The 24,767-nt window shown below is 38.7% G+C and overlaps 1 protein-coding gene across 1 annotated transcript in view; it reads right to left on the bottom strand.

Annotated features, from left to right (window-relative positions):
• Positions 1–208: 208 nt before the first annotated feature.
• Positions 209–24,767, bottom strand: part of dchs2 (dachsous cadherin-related 2) — a 40,708-nt gene continuing 16,149 nt past the window's right edge. Inside the window, exons 5-20 of the mRNA XM_016292565.1 lie at positions 20,635–21,663; positions 19,998–20,185; positions 18,117–18,213; positions 17,812–17,969; positions 15,927–16,767; positions 15,029–15,268; positions 10,568–10,702; positions 9,882–10,091; positions 6,589–7,443; positions 6,294–6,407; positions 4,558–4,769; positions 4,192–4,343; positions 3,971–4,101; positions 3,540–3,826; positions 3,222–3,363; positions 209–3,038 (exon numbers count right to left, since the gene is read on the bottom strand). Of these exons, the coding sequence (XP_016148051.1) occupies positions 442–3,038; positions 3,222–3,363; positions 3,540–3,826; positions 3,971–4,101; positions 4,192–4,343; positions 4,558–4,769; positions 6,294–6,407; positions 6,589–7,443; positions 9,882–10,091; positions 10,568–10,702; positions 15,029–15,268; positions 15,927–16,767; positions 17,812–17,969; positions 18,117–18,213; positions 19,998–20,185; positions 20,635–21,663 (7,388 nt within the window). The 3' untranslated portion in view covers positions 209–441. The remainder of the gene's footprint in view (positions 3,039–3,221; positions 3,364–3,539; positions 3,827–3,970; positions 4,102–4,191; positions 4,344–4,557; positions 4,770–6,293; positions 6,408–6,588; positions 7,444–9,881; positions 10,092–10,567; positions 10,703–15,028; positions 15,269–15,926; positions 16,768–17,811; positions 17,970–18,116; positions 18,214–19,997; positions 20,186–20,634; positions 21,664–24,767) is intronic.

Here is a 24,767-nt window from a genome sequence, read left to right as displayed (position 1 = left end):
TTTAACACACACACACACACACACACACAATTTCAGTGTACTTCGAGAGATCCTTGCAAAGCTTTCTGTTTCCTAGCCCCCACAATTCAAGATTCTGAAAATATTTGGCAAAATTAAAATGAGATAATGAGAACAACATCTAATTTAAGCGAATCAGCAAAAACAAACAAACAGAAAACAAAAACAAAACTAAATAAAATAAAAAGCTAACATAATACAAATGTTTGTGTGTTGTATTATAGTTATAACTATGGTTATTAGCATTATTTATCAAAAATAAAATAAGTCTTTACAGTCATCTTGATTCATACAATAAACCATTTTTTCCCCAAAAACACTAAAATTCAAATATTACCCTAAAACACAAAAGCACAATGCAACTTAAAGAAGTGAAGATTTTTACATTTGTTTTGAAAAAACAAAAATATTTGAAATACAAGATTACACTTGAATCTCTGCTTCATCCAAGATGTCTCTTGGCAGTGTTGAAATTTTTGTGTAGGATCCCAAACCTGTTTCTGAGACCACTGGAGAGGTACTAGGTGTCCTAACGGTAAGTACTGACAGAGAGGGGGAGAAACTAGGAGTCATTGCTGAATGGGTCAACTCTGTGTTTCTAGTGTGTGTCTTTGTGTATGTGGGCAATCTGACCAGTGGTGATCTTCTATAGGGCATTCTGGGAGGGACAGCACGTATTCCTGGCTGAGCAAAAGCTGTGATGAGAGGAGGTGGGCGTAGAAGGCTCTGAGACTCTGGCTCCACATCTCTGGCCCTCATTCCTTCATCTGGAAGCATCCCAATGTCTGTAAAAACAGAGGCCAAAGATTGGAAGCGTGGCTGCCAGTTGAGAAAGTAGTCCCAACTGTAGCTTCCATGTAGCTGTTCCTCAGAGGAAATCAGATTTGTGAGTGAGCCCTCAACTGAACCTTGGTCATCAGACATAGACATGCACCTTCTCATGACTTCCTCCACTTCCTTCATGTTGACCACCTGAGGGAGCATTCCCTCACCCCCTCCTTCATCCTTGAAATTATGGAGACTTTCAGAACTGGGCATGTCCACTATTTGGACCATACCTATATTGGCACTGGAAGATGGGTCTTCATCTACCGAGTGGAAGGAGAGTTGGTCTGAGTCCCCAGGGATCCCTGAGTCTGAGAGTTGTGCTGTGACAGAGCTGAGTTGTTTAAAACATGCAAACTTGTTGATCATTTTGATCTCTTGATCTTCAGTAGTCTCTTCCTCAGTAGATCCTCTTCCACTCGAGGTTTTCGAGTTTGAGTTTCTTGAAGGGTTTGGGATATCCATTTTTCCCCGCATGTCTAATGGTTCTTGTAAATCTTGGAGGTTTATACCACTGATACTGCTATGAAGGTTCTCACCTGTTGTTCCTAAAGAGTCAGACTCATGGTTGAGGTTAGCAGATAAGGATGTTGCTTTTTTTACGGATTTCTCTTTGAACCTGCACCTTAGAACAATGTAAATAAAGCTTATTAAAAGTAGGAGGAACACTATCAATGACACAGTGAGACTGGCAGTGTGGACACTGAGATCAACACTTGTCAGAGGCTTTGCTGAACTGGATATGTTCACAACTACATGGCAGATTGACGTCTTGGAGTCTAGTTTGGGGCTGCTTGCTAGAACAGTCAGGTCCTCGATTGTCTCATTTGAGATGGGGCTTCTTTTCTGATACACAGAGTTTGAGATATATAGGTAGCCAGTTGTTTTGTTGACACTGAAAAATGGGGATGGGTTGATTAAAGAGTATTCCACCAAACCATCCAGACCACCGTCATGATCCATAGCCATCAGCTGGCCTATACTTTGGCCAACCCTGACATTGGTCGGCAGAGAGAAATGGTACACGTTATGTGTGAAGATGGGGCTGAACTCATCAATGCCTTCAATTTCGATTCGTACTCGCAAGGTTGCCACTTGATCTCCTTTGTCACGTGCCTCAACCACAAAGCAGAATTCACTCTCTCCTTCAAAGTCAAACGTCTGTTTTGTATGGATGTCTCCAGTAAGAGGATCAATACCAAAGGCTTCTTTCTTCTCTGGGTTGGTACTGTCATAATCCACGAAACAGGGGGTTAAAATGGAATAAGTAAGTAGTCCGAAGGTTCCTGCATCTTCATCAACAGCATGCACTGTGCATACATGGGTAAAAGCTGGCAGGTTTTCAGGCACAGAGCAATTATGGGTGGGGAACATGAAGAATGGGGAATGATCATTCTCATCCAGTACCAATATGTAAACAATGGCAAAAGATATCTTTTTGTCACTTGGGTTACCATCTGATGCTTGGACTGTTAGGGTAAATTTGCTGTCCTCTTCATAGTCCAGTGCACCATTAACTTCAAGAATGCCTGTTGCAGAGTCCACTCTGATCAGGCCTCTGTTGTTACCTGAGATGATGTTGTACGTTACGGTCCCATTTGCCCCTAGATCAGGATCATAGGCAGAGACATAGATAAGGGCTGTACCTAAGGGGCTGTTTTCAGTGACCTGTGCATGGTATTCTAGACTACTGAAAACAGGTGCATTGTCATTAATGTCAAGGACTTTGACTGATATCACAGTCGAGCTGTTAAGGGGAGGGGTTCCCCTGTCTGTTACAGTCACAGTCAATAAGTAAGTGTCTGTGGCCTCTCGGTTCAGAGTATCACAGAGCACTATTTGGCCAACAGTTCGGCTTTGGGCTTCACCTGGAATGCTAACAACTTCAAGGCAGAACCGCCTCTCGTCATTTCCACCTACGATTGCATACTCCAAATGGGTGTTCTTATTTGAGTAGTCCTTGTCCTCTGCGAAGAGAGTGAGGAGAGTGCTTCCAACAGATACATCCTCAGGAACACTCACCTCATATGAGTTCTGCGTGAAGAACGGGGCATTATCATTAAAGTCCACCACCTCTATGTCCACAGAAGTGACACTAAATAGGTTTGGGTCACCACTGTCACGTGCCTCCACCAGTAACCGTAACATGTTTCCATTTGCAACATAGCTCAGAGGCTTGTTGGTAAACACTGAACCTGTAGGCAGCATAAAATTCACAATAATTCTTATTTTACAAGAATTGTTGAAAAATTATTGTTTTATTTTTATATCAAGATACACTAAATACTACTATTTATACTACTATTTCTGTCATCTAGTGAGTTAAAATTTCTTGTATTACTGTAGTTTGTGAGTGAATAATTTTTGTAGAAAATTACCATTGTCAGGATCAATGTAGAATCCTCTCGCTGGGGAGGAAAGAAGCCTGTAAGAAATTCTTCCATTTTGGCCAGAGTCTTTATCAGTTGCTGATACAGATACAACATATGAGTCTGCTGATGTCCGCTCCGGCAACACAACCTGGATGTGTGTAGCAAAATATGGTCAAGAAAGAAGAGCATAAACAGTGTATGATAGTATCCTACAATACTAATATGCATAATGAGATAATGCACAGCCAGTTGGTCATTATTGCAAAATAAACATTGACAAAATAATCAAGGCCCCTTACAATAGTTCAATATAATACATTTTACCTGGTATGACTCCTGAGAGAAGACTGGAGGGTTATCATTGACATCCAACACCTTGATTGAGATTTCAGCCTCAGTCTGATGGACAGAATCTGATGCTTCCACTCTCAATGTATGGACAGCTTGATCTTCATAGTTCAGACTTTTGGTTGTGGTAATTACTCCCGAGTACTGGTCAACTGCAAAACATCTGCTGGTCTGATCCATCTCTATGAATCTGTATGTTGCAGAAGGGCTAAGGTCTACATCATTTGCAGTCACTTGTGTGACAATGTAGCCAACAGGAAGATCTGTGCAGATTAAAAGGAACAAATATTTTCAGTATGTTGTTCTTCAACGCATTGAAACTTATTAAATAAAATAAGAAAGTATCAGAATGTCAGAATGCTGGCATTGTACCAGAACAAATACAGATAAAAACACATGTTTCATACTTTCTGCGATGGTCACTGGTTCCATGGATGGAATCGTAGGACTATTGTCATTCACATCAACAACCTGGACACGGACAGTGCAAGTGCCTGTAAGGGGAGGACTTCCCATGTCCTCAGCCTGAAGAATTAACCTGTAATGTAAAAAATAAATAAATAAATAGAACTTCCTAGCCCTTCCATCTAAAATTAAGTGAAGAAGAAGTCAAGAAGGTGTGTCATACTTGTAGGATGAGACAATTTCTCTGTCCAAGACAGCATTGGTGGCAAGAATCCCACGAACAGAATCGATCACAAATGCATTATTGTGGTTCCCATCCACAATGAAGTAGCTGATCTGCCCATTTACACCACTATCAGAATCTGTCGCTAACACCTAAAAAAGTAAAGGTATGTTAAAAATGGGTCTGGTATGTAAGTTGAAAATCATTTTGGTTTAACTAATGATCATTCAGATTCAATTTACTTATATGATTTTGAAGTTATATAAAGTCTCTTTGTGCTATTGTGTGAATCAGTTTAATATAAAAAGTAATTCCATAAAAAAATAACAATCATGGCATTGTGAAACAACAGTGCAAGATTATTACCTGCATGACATAGGTGTTATGAATTTGTCCCTCCCATACAGCTGTTCTATAGTAGCTTTGCTTGAACACTGGAGCATTGTCATTGACGTCCTGTAGAGTGATAGCCACCCTGGCATAGGCTGTTTGATGTCCCTTTTCAGCCAAAACCACTAGGTGAATTTTATGCTGTACCTCAAAGTCCATCAGTCTCTGCTCCCTAACTGTGATATCACCTGTCAAGGAGAATATTTCAGAAAAAATTAAAAACTTGACAATACCCCTGGATCACAAACTTCCAACTACAAAACATTTTATACTACAAAGCATGATACTGTTTATTCTTCTACAACAACAACTGTTTGTTACATTTACTTTCTCAACACAAAAAAAATGGTTAGAAATGCCTAAAAATGAGTTTTTTTGCTTAAAAAAAAATATTATTCTATTTTCAACAAAATGGCAAAAAAATTAAAAAATTTTTTAGTTATACTGCCATTCTTATTCGTATTCCTCATATTATTATTCATAAAAATAATTTAGAATGTATTGGTATATCATCATCATTACAATACCACTAATAATAATAATAATAATTTATTATAAATACAATTACTAAATAATAAAAACAATGGATTTTTTTATATATTACATTATTAACAATTATTATTGTTAAATACTTTATTGACAGGGGAATATGTGGGCATATTATATGCAAAATTATGGTGATAAAAATAGAAGAAAAAAAAGAAGACTTTTTTTTAACCCTCGGCAATTTAAAAAAAGTTACAAATAGGTTCATAGAGGACAAAAATGTCCATGTCAAAAAACTGTCATACAAATTTGAAGCTTGGGAGTACAGACTTAAATTTGGTCTTTTTATAATTGATTATTGTTGGAGTTAAAAAAGTTGTAAAAAATTGAAACCAAAAAAGTTATAGAGGTTTAAGTCTATGAAAAGGATTTATGAGCAATTTTTTAATATAAAATATATGTTTTATAAAACATTTTGAACTCAAAAATTTATAGAAAAACAAAGCCATAAATCTAAACAAGTTGTGTTCCAAATTTGAGGTTGACATCTCAAAAAATTAGCTTTTAGTAAGATTTTGTTTGGGTGCAGTACCAAACTTTTCCCATTAGATTCCAGCAAAGCTCCGCTGGCATACACAGCGGTGGGATTTGTGATTCGCAGTACAGTATAATTTCTTTCTCTCAAACATTACAGGTGTGCACACACATACAAACCACACTCTGACATCCATACCCACACAATTATAGCCGCATAATTTATCCAATTGACTCTATAATAGACTATAATATGCATAAGCAGAAAACAGGAATAAAGCGAGTATTTGCTTTATATGCCAAACTTGAAAAATGGCACCATCTATTAAAAAAATAGTAAAAATGTTAATTTTGAAGCCTTGCCAACAGAATGAAAGCCTATTAACAAATATTGCATCATTTTAAAGTTAAATGGGCCTGGGATTAAAAATTGCTTAATTGTTTTAATGGGTTTCAACGAGGACATTTTTGTCCTTAAGGTCCTGAGAGGAACTATTTTTGTACCTAGTGTAAAATACATTTATTAAAGGAAATGAGGCTGAAATATTAAAATTCCAATAAAAATACACCTGTGCCAAAATTTATGCAGTTCGCATTAACACAAGTAAAATTATAAAAAAAACAAAACCTGAAAAATGCAAAAATGTCCATAAGGTTGCACAAGGGTTAAATTAACATATGATGGTTCTCACCTGTAATTGGGTTAATAGTGAAGGCTTCATTTTCATTGCCACTAAAAATAGTGTACTTGATCGTTCCTTCATCTGCTGTCAGGTCATGAGCTACAACATTTGCCACCCAAGAACCTTATAATAAGAAGTGATATACACAAACACAGTCAGTCTAACTTCCACAAATTCTGACCTTCTCAGAAATACAAGCCTCTAATTTGACAACTAAGTAAATCAATTGTGAAATGTCAAAAGAAACCTCTCTACGGTGAAACATATCTAAAATCTGTGAGCTAAAAAGTTGCTCAAAGTATACCTGTCTTGCTGTTCTCTGGCATCGTGACTTCATAGAGTTCTTCAGTAAACTGTAACAGTGGCTCTTCTCCGTTAAGCTGAATGAGCACAAGGCAGCTAGAGGTGAGGGAAGGTCTACCTAGATCCGCAGCCCGTATTCGGAGCAGCTTTGTCCCATACACCTCATTACTTAGGGGGGCTTTCAACCTCACAGCTCCAGACTCATCAACCTGAAACATCTCATCTTCGTCTGCTAAGCTAAAAACTATTGTCCCATTGTCTCCATGGTCTGGATCCTGGGCTGAAACCGTTATGATGGGTCGACTGGGACGTGTGGTTATGGAAGACACTGACACCTGCATGGGCTTGTTAATGCATGCCGGTGAATTGTCGTTAATATCTTCCACTTGTATTGTAACTGTTGCGACTGAGCTGCGTGGACCCTGGCTGCAGCCGTCAGTAGCTACAGCACGGAAAACATGCTGGGAACGAGTTTCACGGTCCAATGGCTTTGTGAGCCTTATCACACCAGTAGAGCCATCAACATAAAAGTGTCCAGAATTTTCCTCCTCCAAGGAGAAGGTCACTACACCATTGGGCCCCTCGTCGGGATCCCATGCTATCAGATGTAGGATCTCTGAACCTGCAGGGAGCCCCTCGCTAATGCTGGAACGATAGCTTTTCCGAGTGAACGAGGGGCTGTTATCATTTTCATCTGAGAGGGTGATGTGCAGCAGTACAGTGGAGCTCAGAGGTGGATGCCCATGGTCAGCTGCAGTGATGACGAGCGAGTAGTTGGATCGCTCTTCTCTGTCCAGGATTCTCGTGGTGCTGATTGCTCCAGTAACAGTGTCAATGCTGAAACACTCTTTATCTTCTAGTAGATGAAAAAGAGACATAAGCACTGATCCTCACCTTTGGATAGGTTTTATTTAAGTATACATTTTCATATTTACACTACTTTTTAACAGTTTGGGTCAGAAAGATTTTTTTAAAGAAATTAACACTTTTATTCAGCAGGAATAAAACTTATCAAAGAATCCTGAAAATACAGTTTCTAGCATATTAGAATGATTTCTGATGGATCATGTGATACTAAAGACACTGGAGTAATGGCTGCTGAAAATTCAGCATTGCCATTACAGGAATATATGAAATTTGAAAATATATTAAATTAGAAAATAGCTATTTTAAATTTTAATAATATTTCACAATATACTGTTTTTCCTAATCGGAAGAGGATTAGGGCCAAGCAATATAAAAAAAATAAAACCATCTCGAGATTAAAGTAATTATAATATGAGATTAAACTCGTAAAATTTTAAGAAAAATGTCGGAAAAAAATGTTGAGATTAAACTCATAAAATGTTGAGAATAAAGTCATTGAATTTCGAGAAAAAAAGTCGAGATAAAATGTTGAGAATAAAGTCATTAAATTACGAGAAAAAAGTTGCTAAATTTCGAGAAAAAAGTCGAGAATAAACACACTTGTATCATTAAATTCATCTTGTTGGACAGAGTAGGTAGGTTGGAGAGTAATGCGCAGGGACGTAGCGTGTGATGTGATCGACTAGGGTTCGAAACCGTCTTTAGCCGAACTCGCTTTTCTTCTTTTTCTCATAACATATCACATCGGAAAAGTGGAAATCAATTGCTTAACGAGTGTTTAATAATAATGTATTAATTAGGTAGGTTAAGTGTTACTACAGTAAATCCATTGTAAATGGATTAAAAAGTACTCTAATAGGATTGTTGTTGCAGTGTTTCTCCTGTTTTCTGCGTCAGTGTTGTTGAGAATAGCAGCACTGTTTCATCTGCCTTTAAACGTGTTTAAATCACTGTGGAGTCTGTCGTTTGTATCGGAGACCTCTGCTCCAAACTTGAACGTTTCACACAGCGCTGTTTAGTGGTTGCCTGATCGAGACCTGCCAGCAAGTAAACGCATTTGTTCTGAGCTCGCTCTGCGCTGTCTTTAGGCAGAGCTAATAACAGTAGCCGTTATAATAAGTAGCGCTGTACCGCTTTTAGTGCGCTAAAGACAGCCCATATGAGTTATCAAATTGTTGTCACTCACATTTTACTGACACATCTGGCCTAAAATTTTTTGCTCTCACCTTGTGTTGACATTGTGAAACTGCATGATTTGTAAATTATGATTGGCGGGCCACATATAATAGCCTACATTTCAATAGACATTTACACTAAGTGAAAATAGCCATTCTATTTACGTTAGGCTATGCAAAAGTAGCAGATCTTTGCAATAAGTGTAAATAGTAGCTAAATAGATGCTATTTATACTGCACCTCAGTATTGTTGTACATAAACAGGATGCAATAATAATGTAAAAATAAAATGATTTTATTCATTAAAATTATTAAATAGGTGCTGCCTTATTAGGACAGCAAAGCCTCCCTAATTAATACATTATTATTAAACACTCGCTAAGCAATTGATTTCCACTTTTCTGATGTAATATGTGATGAGAAAAGGAAGAAAAGCGAGTTCGGCTAAAGATGGTTTCAAACCCTAGTCGATCACATCACACGCTACGTCCCTTTACTCTCCAACCTACGCCAATGCAGACGCTATTTGACTCTGTCCAATGAGATGAAATGAATGACACGAGTGTGTATATTCACGACTTTTTTCTCGAAATTTAATGAGTTTTTTTCTCGAAACACAACGACTTCTTTCTCGTAATTAAATTTTATCTAACTTTTTTCTCGAAATGTAACGACTTTTTTCTCTGTATTTAAAGACTTTATTTTCAACATTTTATCTCGACTTTTCTTCTCGAAATGTAACGATTTTTACCCCGAAACATAATGACTTTATTCTCGTAATTTAATGAGTTTAATCTCAACATTTTATTTCGAAGTTTTTCTTGAAATTTAACGAGTTTAACCTTGTATTATAATGACTTTAATCTCGAGATGGTTTTATTTTTTTAATATTGCTTGGCTCTAATCCTCTTCCGTAGTTTTTACAGGTTTTTTTTTTATTTAAATTTTATTAATTAAATTTTTTTTTTAATAAAAATGCAGCCTTGATGAGCAAAAACTAATTATTTTAAAAACATAAAAAAATCTTACCAATCTTAAACTTTTGACTAGCAGTGTGTTTTATAAATGTACAAATTGTTTGCACATTAAGTAGCAAATGCAAATTTGGTCTCTGAAATCCCAATATATCAAGCAGGCATTAGAAATGGTTCAACAAACCATTATAGTGAAATTACTTTTTTTCATTGAATATTTATTTTTAAACACAAATGCATATATGTGTTAAATTATAAGGTCAAATGAAATTGCTTACCTTCTATGAAGTACTGAATGGTTCCATTTAGTCCATTATCAATATCTGAGGCCTGGAGGATGTGAATGACTCCTGGTGGCAAGTTCTCTGGGATAACTATGTGCAAGTCAAGCTGAGAAAATTCTGGAGTATTGTCGTTATCATCCAGGACAGAGCACAGGACCGTGGCAGTGCTGGACAGAGACGGAGTCCCACTGTCCTCTGCCTGAACTGTAAAGCAGACAAAAACACATGAGGAGGTGACCATATTATGTTAAGATTTTGTAATGAGCATGCAAAAACACTGCCAATATGTCCTGAAACAAAGAAAAACAAATCGCCTTAAAAGGGTTATTAAAGTTAACTGAACCTAAACATTTTCTTTTCCTAAAATAAACATGAACTAAAATTTATTTAATTCACCATGAATTATTTCATTCACCATTAATTCATTTCCCATGCATATAGCCCTATTCCAACCAATTACAATTCTACAAACAATATTAATACCGCATACAATGTACTGGTTAATGTATCATTTAAGCACAAAAAGAAAACAAATAATGAAAAGATAAAAAAACCCTGCACCATTCAAAACATGCATGTTAAAGGAAGTAAATAGTGGTCTGTGCATGATTTTGGTGCTTGTTTTCTGGAGAGATGAGTGAGCTGAGGGAGGGAGGATGCAGGCAGACGGTAGATCTCACCTCTGAGAGTAAAACTGGATTGGATCTCTCTGTCTAGCCGAGTGGAGGTGCTGATCTGACCAGTGTGGGAGTTTATGGTAAAGAGCTCATATCCAGGACCAGGTAACAAGCTGTAGCTAACAGCAGAATTCGCCTCTGTGGGAAATATACACACACTCTTTACACAACTCTTCACAGATTGGTCATCAGATCAAGAAGTTTATGATTATGACTGCATGACATCATGACAGAGAGTCTTACTATTGTATCGTACCACTGTATTAGTAATTGGCTTTTTAATGTGTGTTTTCCTTCACTTTCATGTTGAGGGTGCCAACAAATACAGAAATGATGAGTATTTGACAGCTGAATGAGGTCTGTTTACCATCTTGTCTGGCAAAGTGCTATTTCTGAGCTTCTTATCTGATCTCTGAATTGAAAACAGCACTAAAGAAAAAAATCCTACATTTAACAGCATTGCCAAGAAAATACAAAGGAAAAGTAGGCAAAATTAGACAAAAGAGCTGGCCCGGAATACAACCAACACACTGGTGGAGAATTTGGTCTATGTAGAGCAGAAGTGTGAAAACAAACACACACACACACACACACACACACACACACACACACACACACACTGAAAAACACAGAATATAATCAAACACACACAGTGTGCTTCCACACTGACACTCATTCAGACACACTTACAGATATATACAGACATGGGACAATGACAAACAGTTTTTGGTTTTGAAAACCCTTTCTAGGTAACACTTTATTTTGATAGTCCACTTTTGACATTCTACTAACTATAAGTAACTTTGTTTCTACTGACTATCAGGGTTGGAAAGGTTTTAAAATGTATTTCAATACAGATTATAAAACACATGCTTTAAAAAAGTAATTTGTAACATTTCATTAGATTACAAAAGTTTTTTAAAGGGGTCATCGGATGCTCATTTTGCACAAGTTGATATGATTCTTTAGGGTCTTAACTAAAAGTCTATAACATACTTTGGTTAAAATTTCTCAATGTTAGTGTAAAAAACACTTTTTTTAAAGGGGTCATATGATGCGATTTCAAGTTTTCCTTTCTCTTTGGAGTGTTACAAGCTCTTGGTGCATAAAGAAGATCTGTAAAGTTGCAAAGACTAAAGTCTCAAATCCAAAGAGATATTCTTTATAAAAGTTAAGAGTCAGCCATGCCTACCTAAAACGGCTCGTTCTAACACGCCCCCACATATCTACGTCAATATGTGGAAATATTTGCATAATGCGCCCCAACTGTAAGCATGTTGTTATTAGTTTAAGTATTTGCTATTGACTGTTCAAATGCGGAGTTTTGCGCAGCGCAGAGTAACGTGTCGTGTGTGTGTGAGTGAGGGGAACAGGGTCACATCACAGGAGAGTGAACTGCCTGTCAGAAATCATAGCATGTCAGCTGTCTTAACCGCGGCTTGTGTACTGCATCATCACTGTGTCTGTCACGCGACTCTGTTGCCCTTTCGGGCTTGAACTGATGGTAAAACTAACAACATTATTAACTGTCTTGATATTTACTTTGAAAGCTGAAGCTGGCGATTATGGTAAGGGGCGTTACATTTCCGACGCGTGCTTGTGGTGTTCGGCCAATCACAATGCACTGGGTCAGCTGGCCAATCAGAGCAGACTGCGCTTGTCAAAGGAGGGGGCTTTGTTGAAAACGACGTGTTTGAGAGAGGCGGGGCATAGAGGACCTACAATAATGTACAGTATTTGAAAAATAATGTGTTTTTTGAACATTAAAGCATGTCAACATATTCTGTTATACCAAATACACAAAATAATGATCTTTAAAATAGCATCATATGACCCCTTTAAACCTGTCAAAATCAGCTGTTTTTATCAAGCCATTATAGTCCATGTTGCTTTAAATGTTAATGAGCTCCGCTGCCCCTGCCCCTCTCTTCCAGCTGCTCTCAGAGAGACTGTTTACTTTAGCCGCATTCATCGTGAAACTTGCTATTAGCGCATTATTAGGAAAGGTGATTTGCAAAGATTCATAAAAAAATCTTATACTCACTTCTTCTGTAGATGAGGCTGGATCACGAAAGATTCGATTGATTTTTATAATTATAGGATGGATGTGTACACACACTTCCAACATACATTTATGTTCAAACAACTTGAAAAGTTAATTTTGCATCCGTTGACCCCTTTAACTAACTAATCTAAATATTTTTATATTTACAGGGTAAATTTTAATTATTTTCTTCTGGAAGTATTAGTATTGTTAGTATTAGTAGCATATGTTAGTATTAGCTTCTGAAGGACAGTACTAAATGAAAAAAGATCTTTAAATAAAATAAGAAAAATGTCCACATCACCCTGTTCAAAAGTTTACACCCCCTGCTCTTAATGCACTGTTTCTTTCTTGCGCATCAGAACATGTTTGAACCTTTTGTAATAGTTGTGTATGAGTCCCTTAATTGTCCTTTGTGTGAGAAGATGGAACTCAAAATTATACAGGCATTGTTGGAAAGGATTCAAATATGCAGAAGATACTGGAAAACCAAAGAATGTCCAGAACCTGGAGGATTTTTCTGAAGAATAGCAGTTTAACTGCTCAGGACAAACAAGGGATTAACAAACAACTATCACAAAAAAAAAAGAAAACAGTTGTGGATCATTCATGTAACGACAGACAGTTAAGAGTCAAGGATACGTAATTTTTTTGAATCGGCAATTTTAATAAATTCAGTCATTTTGTCTTGTGGAGTATATGTAAACATTTGTTATGTGAAATAGCTTATTTAGGGCAGTCCTAAATAAAAATAACATTAAATTTTTATGATCCTCTCATTTTGTTAAAGTTGTTAAAAGTTTGCATATTCTGCAAGGTCTATGAAACTTATGAGCAGAACTTATGAGGATGCTTTTGCAGAGTATAAAAAAATCACCAATTGCTGTTTACATTAATTGCCTGTTACAGTTACACGAAAGAAATAGAAATTATGCTACACTAATATATAATAATGTTTCCCTTTTCAAGAATTGCATTGTTTTAATGAGGCTTTTTTCTTAGGATATCAGTTGAATCACCTTAACATTTTTTGATTTGTGCTGGCAAACAATATCAACATGAATTTGAATGACAAATCTAAAAATATGCTGTTCATAGAAAAAGTGTATTGCATTTGTAATGTATTTTTAAATAAATGAATAAATTGGACACAAAAATGAGTGACTGACCCACATGATGACACACAAACTCAAATAGACACATAAGCTGGAAACTTCACCAGCAGCCACAAATGTCATATACCAGCTTAATGAGTGTCCTAAAATCAAACTGCATTAATGCAACAGCAAGAGACAGTTGAATCAATTACTAACAATATCAGTCTTCATCTGATGAACATTTGGCACAGCGGTTTCATGGGGTTTTGTGAGGTTTAACGTAATGGAAGATAAAATCAAAGAAAAACAATAGACCACACTGCTGAAAGGAGTGAATTCTGGGAGAAAAAATAACCGGCCTTTATTAGCACAGATGGCTTGAGTTAGTGAATCATCACACATAATTTCAAATATCCTGCAGGAGGCCTGACTGCTGTTTGAGAATAACGTCAGAAAGCAGAGACAGGCAGACACTGATATTGCAGCTGAGGTTTTTTAAAAGGGCCTGGTAGATTAGTGAATATTTAGACTAGGTACAAGACGCACAGAATAACACACGCCGTGTGAAAAAAGAACACAAAGAGCTGTTGATTTATGTTAGCAATCAAGTTCGACGAAAAATAATTCAGGTGGATGTATGTTTTTAACAGAAGTCTGCTAACTAAATAAATTTCAAGTCTGATGACCAAGACCATCTGGACTTCCAGACTGAAATCATGATGGACAAATATGAAAGAAATCCACTACCTTAAATTACTCATGCTGAAATGTTTTGCATGCTTGAAGCTGTACGGAGACTTGCTTCTGTTACAGAAACATGTAACATGAAACCGTAAATGACAATACTATACTATCAGGTAAAGAATACTATAGATTAATACTATTCAAATCAAACTTCCCAAACTGTGTATGTATACTGATGTTCATGAAAGTGGTTATTTCAAAAGCTAAACATTGATTAAGAGAATAATAAGACAAACTTAATGCAGGTGATGTGAACACTCACAGTTCAGCCAAAAATATAAAAATGAAAAATAGTAAGACAGCATGATGACAATTTTGGACATATTGCAGAAGCTATGACAATTATAATTAACCCATTAAAAAAGCATGGAGGAAGTTGGAAGCTTTGTGTAATGCTGTGTCTGGTTATGGCAGCTGCAAGATGAAAACTGTGAGTAACCATACTGCCATCTTGTGGTGATATCTGCAACAGTTTGAATATCAACTGATATTTCACTGACAATTTATGTTTTTTTGTTGTTTTTATGTTGTTGAGCTAAAATATTGTAAAGGTCTCATGATGAGATTTTGAGGTCATACCTGAATCCAGGTCAACTGCAGTGACTGTGATAATGATCTCTCCGGGTTCTCTGTTCTCCATGATGGTGGTATTGTAAATGTGCTGCTGGAACACAGGAGGATTGTCATTAACATCCAAAATCTTCACTGTGAGCGTCTGAGTAGAGGACAGAGAGCAGATGCCGCTGTCTCTGGCCTGGATAGTGAGAATGTGGACATTCTGGGATTCATAATCCAGAGATGAATTCAGGTACAGATGCCCTGCAAGAGAGAGAGAGAGAGAGAAATATTATCTATCTATCTATCTATCTATCTATCTATCTATCTATCTATCTATCTATCTATCTATCTATCTATCTATCTATCTATCTATCTATCTATCTATCTATCTATCTTCCAGCAAGGATGCATTAAATTAACTAAAATTGAGAGTACATAGACTTTTACATTGATAAAAAAAAAAACACTAAAGCAGTTGAACTGTTAAGCAGCTAAACTGTTCTTAACATTAATAATAATAAGAAATGATTTCTGAAGGATAATGTGAAACTCAAGACTGAAGTAAAATTCAGCTTTAAAAAAAAAAATAGATTAAAATAGAAAACAGTCATTTTCATAAATTGTAATAATATTTAACAATATTAGTGTTTTTATTTAGCCTGGGTGAGCATAAGACCCCAAACTATCTTACTGACCCCAAACTATCGAAGGGGAATGTATACATATATGCATGCATATTTGTCACGTTTTTTTTCTAAGCACGTTTATAAAAATTACTTAAATGTCCTAATTGAACTATGGCCTAATCCTGGTTTAGTCTAAGCCCTGTCTGTGAAACTGGACCTATATGTCTTTAACTATAAATCCTAGACCTAAATTAATTTACATCCCTAAACCCATACCACAATGAATCACGTACCTGTGCTTTCCATATGAAAGTAGCCCATCTCATTGCCTGAAATTACACTGTAAATGACATGCCCGTTACTCCCTTCATCTTCATCTTTGGCCATCACATGATGAACCAAAAGTCCCACCTCGGTGTCCTCTGGGACACAAGCCATTTCAGTGGAGACAAATGTGGGACTATTGTCGTTGATATCCAACAGAATCGCCTGAGCTATGACTGATGTATGTTTCCTATCAGTGGGCTCTTCTGCGTTGTCACTGACAGTCACTCTGAATACAATGTTCTCGGTGTGCTCACGGTCCAACCGTCCATTTGTTTGGACAACTCCAGTGTGAGGGTCGATGTGTAAAGGCAGTCCCTCTACGGCAGGGTCGGGGTCATAGGTCAAAGAATAATAAAGCTCACTGTTACGCAGACTTCCATCACCATCATGTGCATTAAACACATAGACCACCGTTCCATTGGTAACATCCTCATAAACACCGAACACAACAAAGTTGCCATTACCAGGAAACCAGGGAGTGTGGTCATTGACATCAACAACACTGATCACCACAAATGCAGTGACATTGAACGTGGGAGGGGCTTCTGCACGTACAACCAGGAAGTAGCGCTGTGTGACTTCGTAGTCCAGGTGTTGTGCCACATAAAGCTCACCACTAGAGCTTTTGATTCCAAACTGCAAACTACCATCACCCTCGACAATAAAATATCGTAATTGCATATTTGGTGCATTAGAAATCCCAAGTGATCCAATGACAGTTCCCAGTTTTACATCTTCCCGCACAGTGAAGTATTCGAGGCTCTGAAAATCCTTTGAGTTTCCATTTTGTTGGTCTAAGGCATAAACCTGGAATAAAAAACAAAATTTGTGTAACTATTCTTAAAACATTTACGACAAGACACTGCTCATTATTTGGACTAATAAACATACAAGTGTTTATTTTATTGCACTTCATCTATATGTGTCTTCATCTATATGTGTCTGTAGATGTCAATTAAAATACATATAATTAAAGACTGTTTTCTCAAAATGAAATTTTCTCAGGCACTGAGCCAGAAATCTCCACTTAATTAGCACCTACATACACCAAACTTTCCAGTTCAATACATATCTATAATCTGAAGGTTTTTGCAGAGGGGTTTGCTCATGTATTATTTACCTGATTTATATGACACCTTATTCCTGAAATCCTCATAACTCTATTTGTCCTTTATTTAACTCTATTTATCCTTTTAAATAATGCAAATTACTGCATGTTTAGCAGCTGAGTCCTTAGCCATCTTCAAGAAACAGCTAAAAACACATCTATTCCATCTTTATTTGACCCTCTTACACTAGCTTTCTCTTTTCTTTTTCTGTTTTATCTACTTGTTTTCTTTTTGTTATATGTATGTGTATATATCCTATATAAATAGCTTCCAAACAGCCTTCTTTTTAAAATATTTTATAATACTGAGGTGTAGAGTGCAAAACTGGCTGAGTAGACACTGCCAGAATGAGCATCTCATCCATTGTGGATTTGATTTTGTTTCTCAATTATGAATCTCTGTTCACTCAGAGGTCTCTGGCAAACCAAGAGGCTTGTTATTGGTCGGCCTTGCAAAGTTCACAAATGTCAAAAAACTTGAACCTGACAACATTTTGTTGGCACAGGAAATCCTTATTGTACCAGTTCTCATTGAAATGACTGGATTTTGCACACAACATTTCACATACAGTATAAATGATGTAGCTGGACATTTTTTTTTAGATTGTACAGAGAAAAGACAAATCAATAAGCAAGTCTTCAGCCCTACTTTGACACACACACACACACACACACACACACACACACACGCACGCACGCACACACACACAGTGTTGTTATATGCCAGTACCAGCTCCACTAACCTGTATGTGAACAACTGCATTCTCCTCCAGAGGAAAAAGACCATCGTCTGTGGCAACAACTCTCAGGCTGTAGCGCTTCTGTGGGTTTGAGGAGAACCGTGATGTCACCCTGACATCGCCATTACGGTTATCAATACTAAAGTGGCCCAGCCGATTATCTAAAAATATAAAGAAACATTAGACATCTCATACTAAATCACAATATTTTTCCTTCGAGCAGGGGGATATAAACACAAATGAAATTAAATGAATGAATTAAAAATAAAATGAATTAAAAATAAATGCTCCTCTCCTCATCAGTTTACCTTTCATTGTGAACTTGACAGTTCCATTCTCTCCAGCATCCAGGTCTTTAGCGAACATAGTGATTATAACAGAATTCACTGGAATGCCTGCCCACACCTGCACAAAAAGCCACATAAACAATTTGCATATTGTATATGCATTTGGTAGATGCCATTATTGAAATTAATTTACAGTGCATTGAAGGTTTTTTTTTTTTTTTTTAGTAGCAATACTCCAGCATTACTCCGTGTCACGTGGTCCTTCAGAAATCATTGTAATATGCTGATTTGGTGCTCAAGTAACATTTCTTATTATCAATGCTAAGTTGTTAATCTATAGTGGATTTTGTTGAATATAAATTTCACAAGAACAGAATTTGTTTAAAATATTTTTTGTAACAATGTATGTCTTTACTGTCACTTTAGATCAATTTTATGCACTCTTGCTGAATAAAAGCATTGAATTCTTAAAAAAACCTTACTGACCTCAGACTTTTGAACATTTGAGTATACATTACAATATAAAAACATTGTACTTTTAGAATTACAGAAAAACGTCACTGAAACATATTACTTCTCTAGATCACTATCTATAGAATAAAATGATTTTGTGGTGAAGTAAATAATACACAAAAACAAATGTAATTTCTACATTAAATAATTTAGTTCAGGCAAGAATAAAAAAAAAGTTAATTCAATATTAGTACTCACTTTTAGCTCGTAGAATTTAAAGTTTGAACTTATAAGTATATTTTACTTGGAATTGTTTGTTATTTTTACAAAGATTGTTTGAGTAAATATCAAAGTCAAGATCCCGTTGTTCCCATCATGCACTTGGGCATGAATATTTAATAAGGTAACATTTTTTGCTGTTTTCGAGATGTACTTACACTGTTTTATGGTTGCTTTTGTTGTTAGGTTTAGTAACTTGCTGTTTTGTGACATCTAGAGTTAATGTTCTATTTAAAATGACCCATTCATACTCAAACTGATTGTTACCATCATTTTGTATCATGTGCCAAGCATTGAGGTCTCTGTGTTCATTTGGTTAACAACTATATTGAGTCAACGTATTACCTTTAAAAAAATAAGGAACTGTCTACTTGCTTACATACATGTTAATAAGTGAACCACATGCTTTAATGGCATTATTTTACAGTGCTAAGTTGTTTGAGTAAAGTTTACAAACCGTGATTGGGTGAAATGTACTTGAGTATTGGAGGGTAAACTTAAAATAATTAAGTAGAAATTACTCATCTAACTCTTAACTGGCCATTTTAAATTTACTTATTTCCTTTGCTAATTTTATATAACTTAGTTAAGTAGATTTGACTTAATTCCATACTTAAATTTTACTTACAAAAATGTGCATGCAAAAACTTCCAAAACAAAAATTAAGTAAATGTACTTGTTTTTTTATAGGCAACTAGGAATTACACAAGCTTCAGTCTGGATCTAGCCCTTACAAAGACCTGAGATGACCGAACACCAACCCCTCAGATGATGCCAACCCTCAGACCACATACAAACTACCACATTTTGCTATAAGTTTGATCACAGCATATAATCAGTGCTGTTAATAGTGTTCATCGTCTGTTTGATTACATGACATTAACGAACTGCTTGATTTTTACTGTACATTTCTGCCACATGGACATCAACTTGAGAAAGTCACCACTGATAAGCTATTACTAAATATAATGTAGAAACTAAAATTTTCTGTAAAGCTGCTTTGCAATGATTTGCATTGTGAAAAGCGCTATACAAATAAACTTGAATTTAATTGAACTTCTTATGCTCAATGTACATGAACTGTATAATTAACCTGTTAATTTAATTTAAATAAAATCTACAATAATATTTTGTATTGCTTGTGTTTTCTAGAAAAAGTATTACTATGACCTGTACGTTTAGCTCTTTGGTGGCAGGTAGGTGTGTGAACTGTGGGGGGTTATCGTTGATGTCTGTGACAAGGATGTGAACAGTAGTGGTGGTGTTGAGACGTGGTCGACCCTGATCTGTGGCCATCACCCTCAAAACATGTTGTGCCTGCTCCTCACGATCCAAAGCCACCGTGTTTATGATCTCTCCTACAGCCAAAAAAAAAAGAGAGAGAGAGAGAGAAATAAGACATTCTTTTATTGCTAAGAAATTTCACAAATAATTACAAAGAAATAGCAACTAAAACATTAAATTTAATGTGGAATTTTTAAGTATAAAGACAGAAATAGTATTTTCTTGTAAAATGTATACTCCAATAATCTGTTTTTACAAAGTAGAATATTTTTTATAATGTAGAACAATATCCATAAAGTAAAGGTTAGAAGGTTATTTTATTTATTATGAATATTTTATTTCAGTTTATTTTAGTTTTATTCAAAATACAAAATAATGTAAAACAACAAAAAAGGATTTTCAGCAGAGTCTCCAGACTCTGAACTGAATGCCTCAATCGATTTTTTTAATTAATTTTTAGACAGCTTTTTTGACAAAGCAGTGTATGAAACATAATATGGAAAAAATTGACTGTAATTCTAACCTGTTCTGGGGTTGATGCGAAAGTATTTTCCCTCAGACAGCAAGATGTAGGACAATACTCCATTGTTACGTGAATCTCTGTCTGTAGCTTTTACTGTTCCAATCATCCCATGAGGAGACGGTCCCTCCTGCAAACTAAAGAAGTACACATCCCTACTGAACACAGGTGCATTGTCATTCTCATCCTGAACCGTGACAACCACTGTTGCTGTGGCCGCCGTTTTGCCATTTTGTGCCTTTGCACACACACTAAATCTGTAGACGGGTTCAGTTTCGTAGTCAAGACTCTGAGATACAAACATCCATCCAGTCTCTGGGTGGATTCTGAATGGTGGGACTCCAGAGAGGGTTTTAAGAGAGTAAGTAATGATAGGGGGCGCTTTGCCAGGGGTTCCTCCATGCTGGGATCTGGTTCCATGAGCACGTACCTGAATCATTCTAGTGTCTTTTGGAGCGCTTTCTCCAATTTCCACTTGATAAACCAAAGTTTCAAAGGCTAGTGTGTCTTCCACAGAGCCTAAGGAATCCATCTCTATGACAAGACGTAACATAGAGCTCAATGAAGGATGACCCTCATCCTCAGCTATGACATTGAGTTCGTACCTCTGGCTGGAATCTCCTGAGACGTCGCCATTCAGCATGAGAGTCCCAATACGTGGGTGAATGGAAAACAAGTGGCTCTCAGGACGTAACATGTAGTGAATTCTGCCATTAAGGTCGCTGTCAGCGTCGTGGGCATGTGCAATGAAAATTGGCATGCCTGGAGGGGTGTTATGGGATATGGTGATGTGTTCTGAGGTCTTCTGGAACACAGGAGGGTTGTCATTGACATCAGTGATGGAGATATTGACCTGAGCACTGCTGTAGATAGGAAGGGTTCCCGTGTGGAACTGTATGTTCAGAATAGCATAAGAGAGGGACTCGTGGTCCAGTGGCTGGCCAGTGGTGATGATGCCCGACTGGGAATCAATTGAGAAAAGCCGCTGAGGGTCACCTGAGGATATGATGTATGAGAGTAGCTCCACTGAATCTGAAATTACAAGGAAAACGACCAGCAAAATATCATTAATATGACATGAAAAAACAAGATACACAGTAAAAAAAAAAATTCCCTTTCGATACTACACTCGTACTGCGTCTGCTAGACGCATTTGGGGAAAAAGCCTTTTTCTCCTGAACTGAAGCCTTTTTCATTCACGCAGTGAAACTGCACGGCCAGTGGTTCGTGTAGTGTATTAAAAAAACGTACGAACCAATGGTTAGGCAGCGGAGCTGCACGAGCCTATGGCGACAAAGCCCGCCAAGTCTGCCAGAGCCCGCCAGAATGGGCGGGGTGTCTGGCTATATAAGCGGGCGTTCGCCACAGGATTCTCAGATTTCTTCTCCTTCAGTGACGACTCTATGCTCATCGCTGATCCTGAAAGCCTGCTCGCCGTTGACACGCCTTCGCAGCTGGAATCGGGACCTCTTAGCACAGCTGACCTGCTTCTCCTCCGCTACAGCGACACAGCAGTTCCGGTCCGTTTCCCCTGCCGCCATCCGGAGATTCTGAAAAGAGTTTATTTCTAGCAGGTAAGCCATAAAAGAGCAAATTCTAGCGACGTTGTTGCAAATGTCACGCTGCGAGTGTGGCATTGTGCTGGGAAACTTGCACAATGCAGAAGAGCAATGAGTACGTCATCTGTCTGGGCAGACCCCACGCAGAGACTGCTCTCTCACTGAGACGGAATGCTCACTCGAGCATGAGTCTTGCTTTTCTCCACTCGCGGACCGCCTTCACTGAAAGCAGCCCAGCTCTCCCGTTTCTCCTCTCTCAGCGAGCCTCGGAGAGAGAAACAGTGGAGTCAGGGAGCTAAGCAACCGGGTCTGAGCGATCGCATGCCGGCACTGTACCCACGTGCTCGCTCTCCCCGTTGCACTCGGATCCGCCGCAGAAGGGCAGTGAGCTACGCGCTTATTGAGACGAAATGCTCACTCGAGCATGAGTCTTGCTTTTCTCCACTCGCGGACCGCCTTCACTGAAAGCAGCCCAGCTCTCCCGTTTCTCCTCTCTCAGCGAGCCTCAGAGAGGGAAACAGCGGAGTCAGGGAATAAGCAGTCGGTCTGACTGATCTCATGCCGGCACTGTGCCTGCGTGCTCTCTCTCCGTTGCACTCGGATCCGTCGCAGAAGGGCAGTGAGCTACGCGCTTATTGAGACGAAATGCTCACTCGAGCATGAGTCTTGCTTTTCTCCACTCGCGGACCGCCTTTCACTGAACAGCCCCGCTCTCACGTTTCTCCTCTCTCAGCAAGCCTCGGAGAGAGAAACGACGAATCCTGGGAACTAAGCAACCGAGTCTGAGCGATCTCACGCCGACACAGAGACTGCGTACTCGCTCTCCCCGCTGCGCTTTGATCCGTGTCTCACACAAAAGGATCAGTGCCCCTCTTTACATCGAGCGGCTCTATCCTACAAAGTAGATCGGAGCAGATGCTGCCACTGACAGCTTCAAATTTGTGTGTGTCACTATGGCTGCGCTCACAAACACGGGCTGCTTTAACACGAAAGCAGTCTGCCCCCGTTCGTTCGCGGAAGGCGGCCCCGCCTCCCCCTGCTCATGTTTCTCTCCTCCCAGCTACCTCGGAGGAAGCAACGACGAGATCGCGGGTTGAACGATCAGACTTGAGCAATCCTCTACACACATCATGCATGCTTAATCTGCCAGTGTGTGTTACACATGAGGATCGGTGCACCTCATCTTAATCCTCCCAGGCAGAACAGAGCGAAACGCGGGCAGCTTCGCATTTGTGTGTGCGTCGCTGAGCCCCGCCTCCCCCGCTCTTGAGTTTCTCTACTCCCAGTTACTCGGAGGCAGAAATGACAAACTCGTATGATCGATCAGGCTTGAGTGATTTAATTCCGGCAAGGCCCCCGCTTGCATCACAATCCACGCAGCTCTTTGATCTGCCAGTGTGTTTACACGAGAGGATCGGCGCCCCTCATTGTTGAGCGGCTCAATCCTCCTTGGCGGTTTGGAGCAGAACGCTGTCACCAGTGATTCAATATCGCTGACAGCTTTGTATTTGAACGTGCCTCTCACCTGGGTCACGTCCACGCTGAAGCTGCGCAGCTGAGACAGACCGCTCTTACTACGAGAGTTCATGTCTCACTCTGCTTTGCTCGCGGCTCGCTTTCTTGAATAAAGACGGCCCCGCCCCTCCCCTCATCCGCTATGAGCGGATTTGAGAGAATGAGTGTTACACATAAATTTATGTGTAAGAGTGTTACACATAAATATCATCAAAACTTATTTTCTAATGAGCGGTTAGATTTATTTTAGGCGGATTAAAAGAGAATGCTGTCACTAATGATTATTATCCCTGACAGCTTCAAATTGGACACATCTGGGCCACGCCCACACTGAGGCAGCGGGCACGGGGGCTGACTGCTCTGCTATGAGAGCATTAAAGTCTAGCGAAGTGTTTTCTGAAAGCATTTTCAGGGAAAAGCAAATTTCCTCTTTTGAGTGTGGGGTACCCATACGGCGACCAGCCACTCAATTTAATCCAACCCCTTGTCACACGGGCTGAGGCCTGACATGCCATCCCTGTAGTGCCAAACTGGGTGTTGGAGACAATAAAACTAGGTTATTCACTGCATTTCGCTCGAATACCCCACGATTCAACTGCGTGGTTCCCACCTCAGTTTAGAGCAAAGATGCACACATCCTGCGCTCAGAGGTGATGAATTTGTTGGTGATATGAGCCATAGAAATGGTTCACCCAGCTCAGAGCGAGTCAGGCTTCCAATGGGTACCACTCGCCCTCAAAGCGTTTCAGAGGATGCTGGGCCTCATGGCGCCAGCGCTACAGTTGGGTCTGATTTGTATACGCAGACCCAACTGTAACCCTGTGTAACAGCCCTGGCCCCCGGAAAAAAGTCCCGCTAGATGGAACAGGGCGTGGCCATAGGGATGGTTTGCAGAATCGTGCTATGTAGCTGCACGACTCAGTCGCCGTTTCAGTCGAAGTAACCTGAGAATCCTGTGGCGAACGCCCGCTTATATAGCCAGACGCCCCGCCCATTCTGTGGGCTTTGGCGGGCTTCGTCGCCATAGGCTCCCGCCGCCCTCGTGCCCCACCACCCGTTTTT

Source organism: Sinocyclocheilus grahami, unplaced genomic scaffold (assembly GCF_001515645.1).
Source record: "Sinocyclocheilus grahami isolate Dianchi unplaced genomic scaffold, SAMN03320097.WGS_v1.1 scaffold288.1, whole genome shotgun sequence".
Classification (NCBI taxonomy): Eukaryota; Metazoa; Chordata; class Actinopteri; order Cypriniformes; family Cyprinidae; genus Sinocyclocheilus; species Sinocyclocheilus grahami.
The sequence above is the reverse complement of the archived record's forward strand: the minus strand, read 5'-3'. Positions and strand labels throughout refer to the sequence as shown.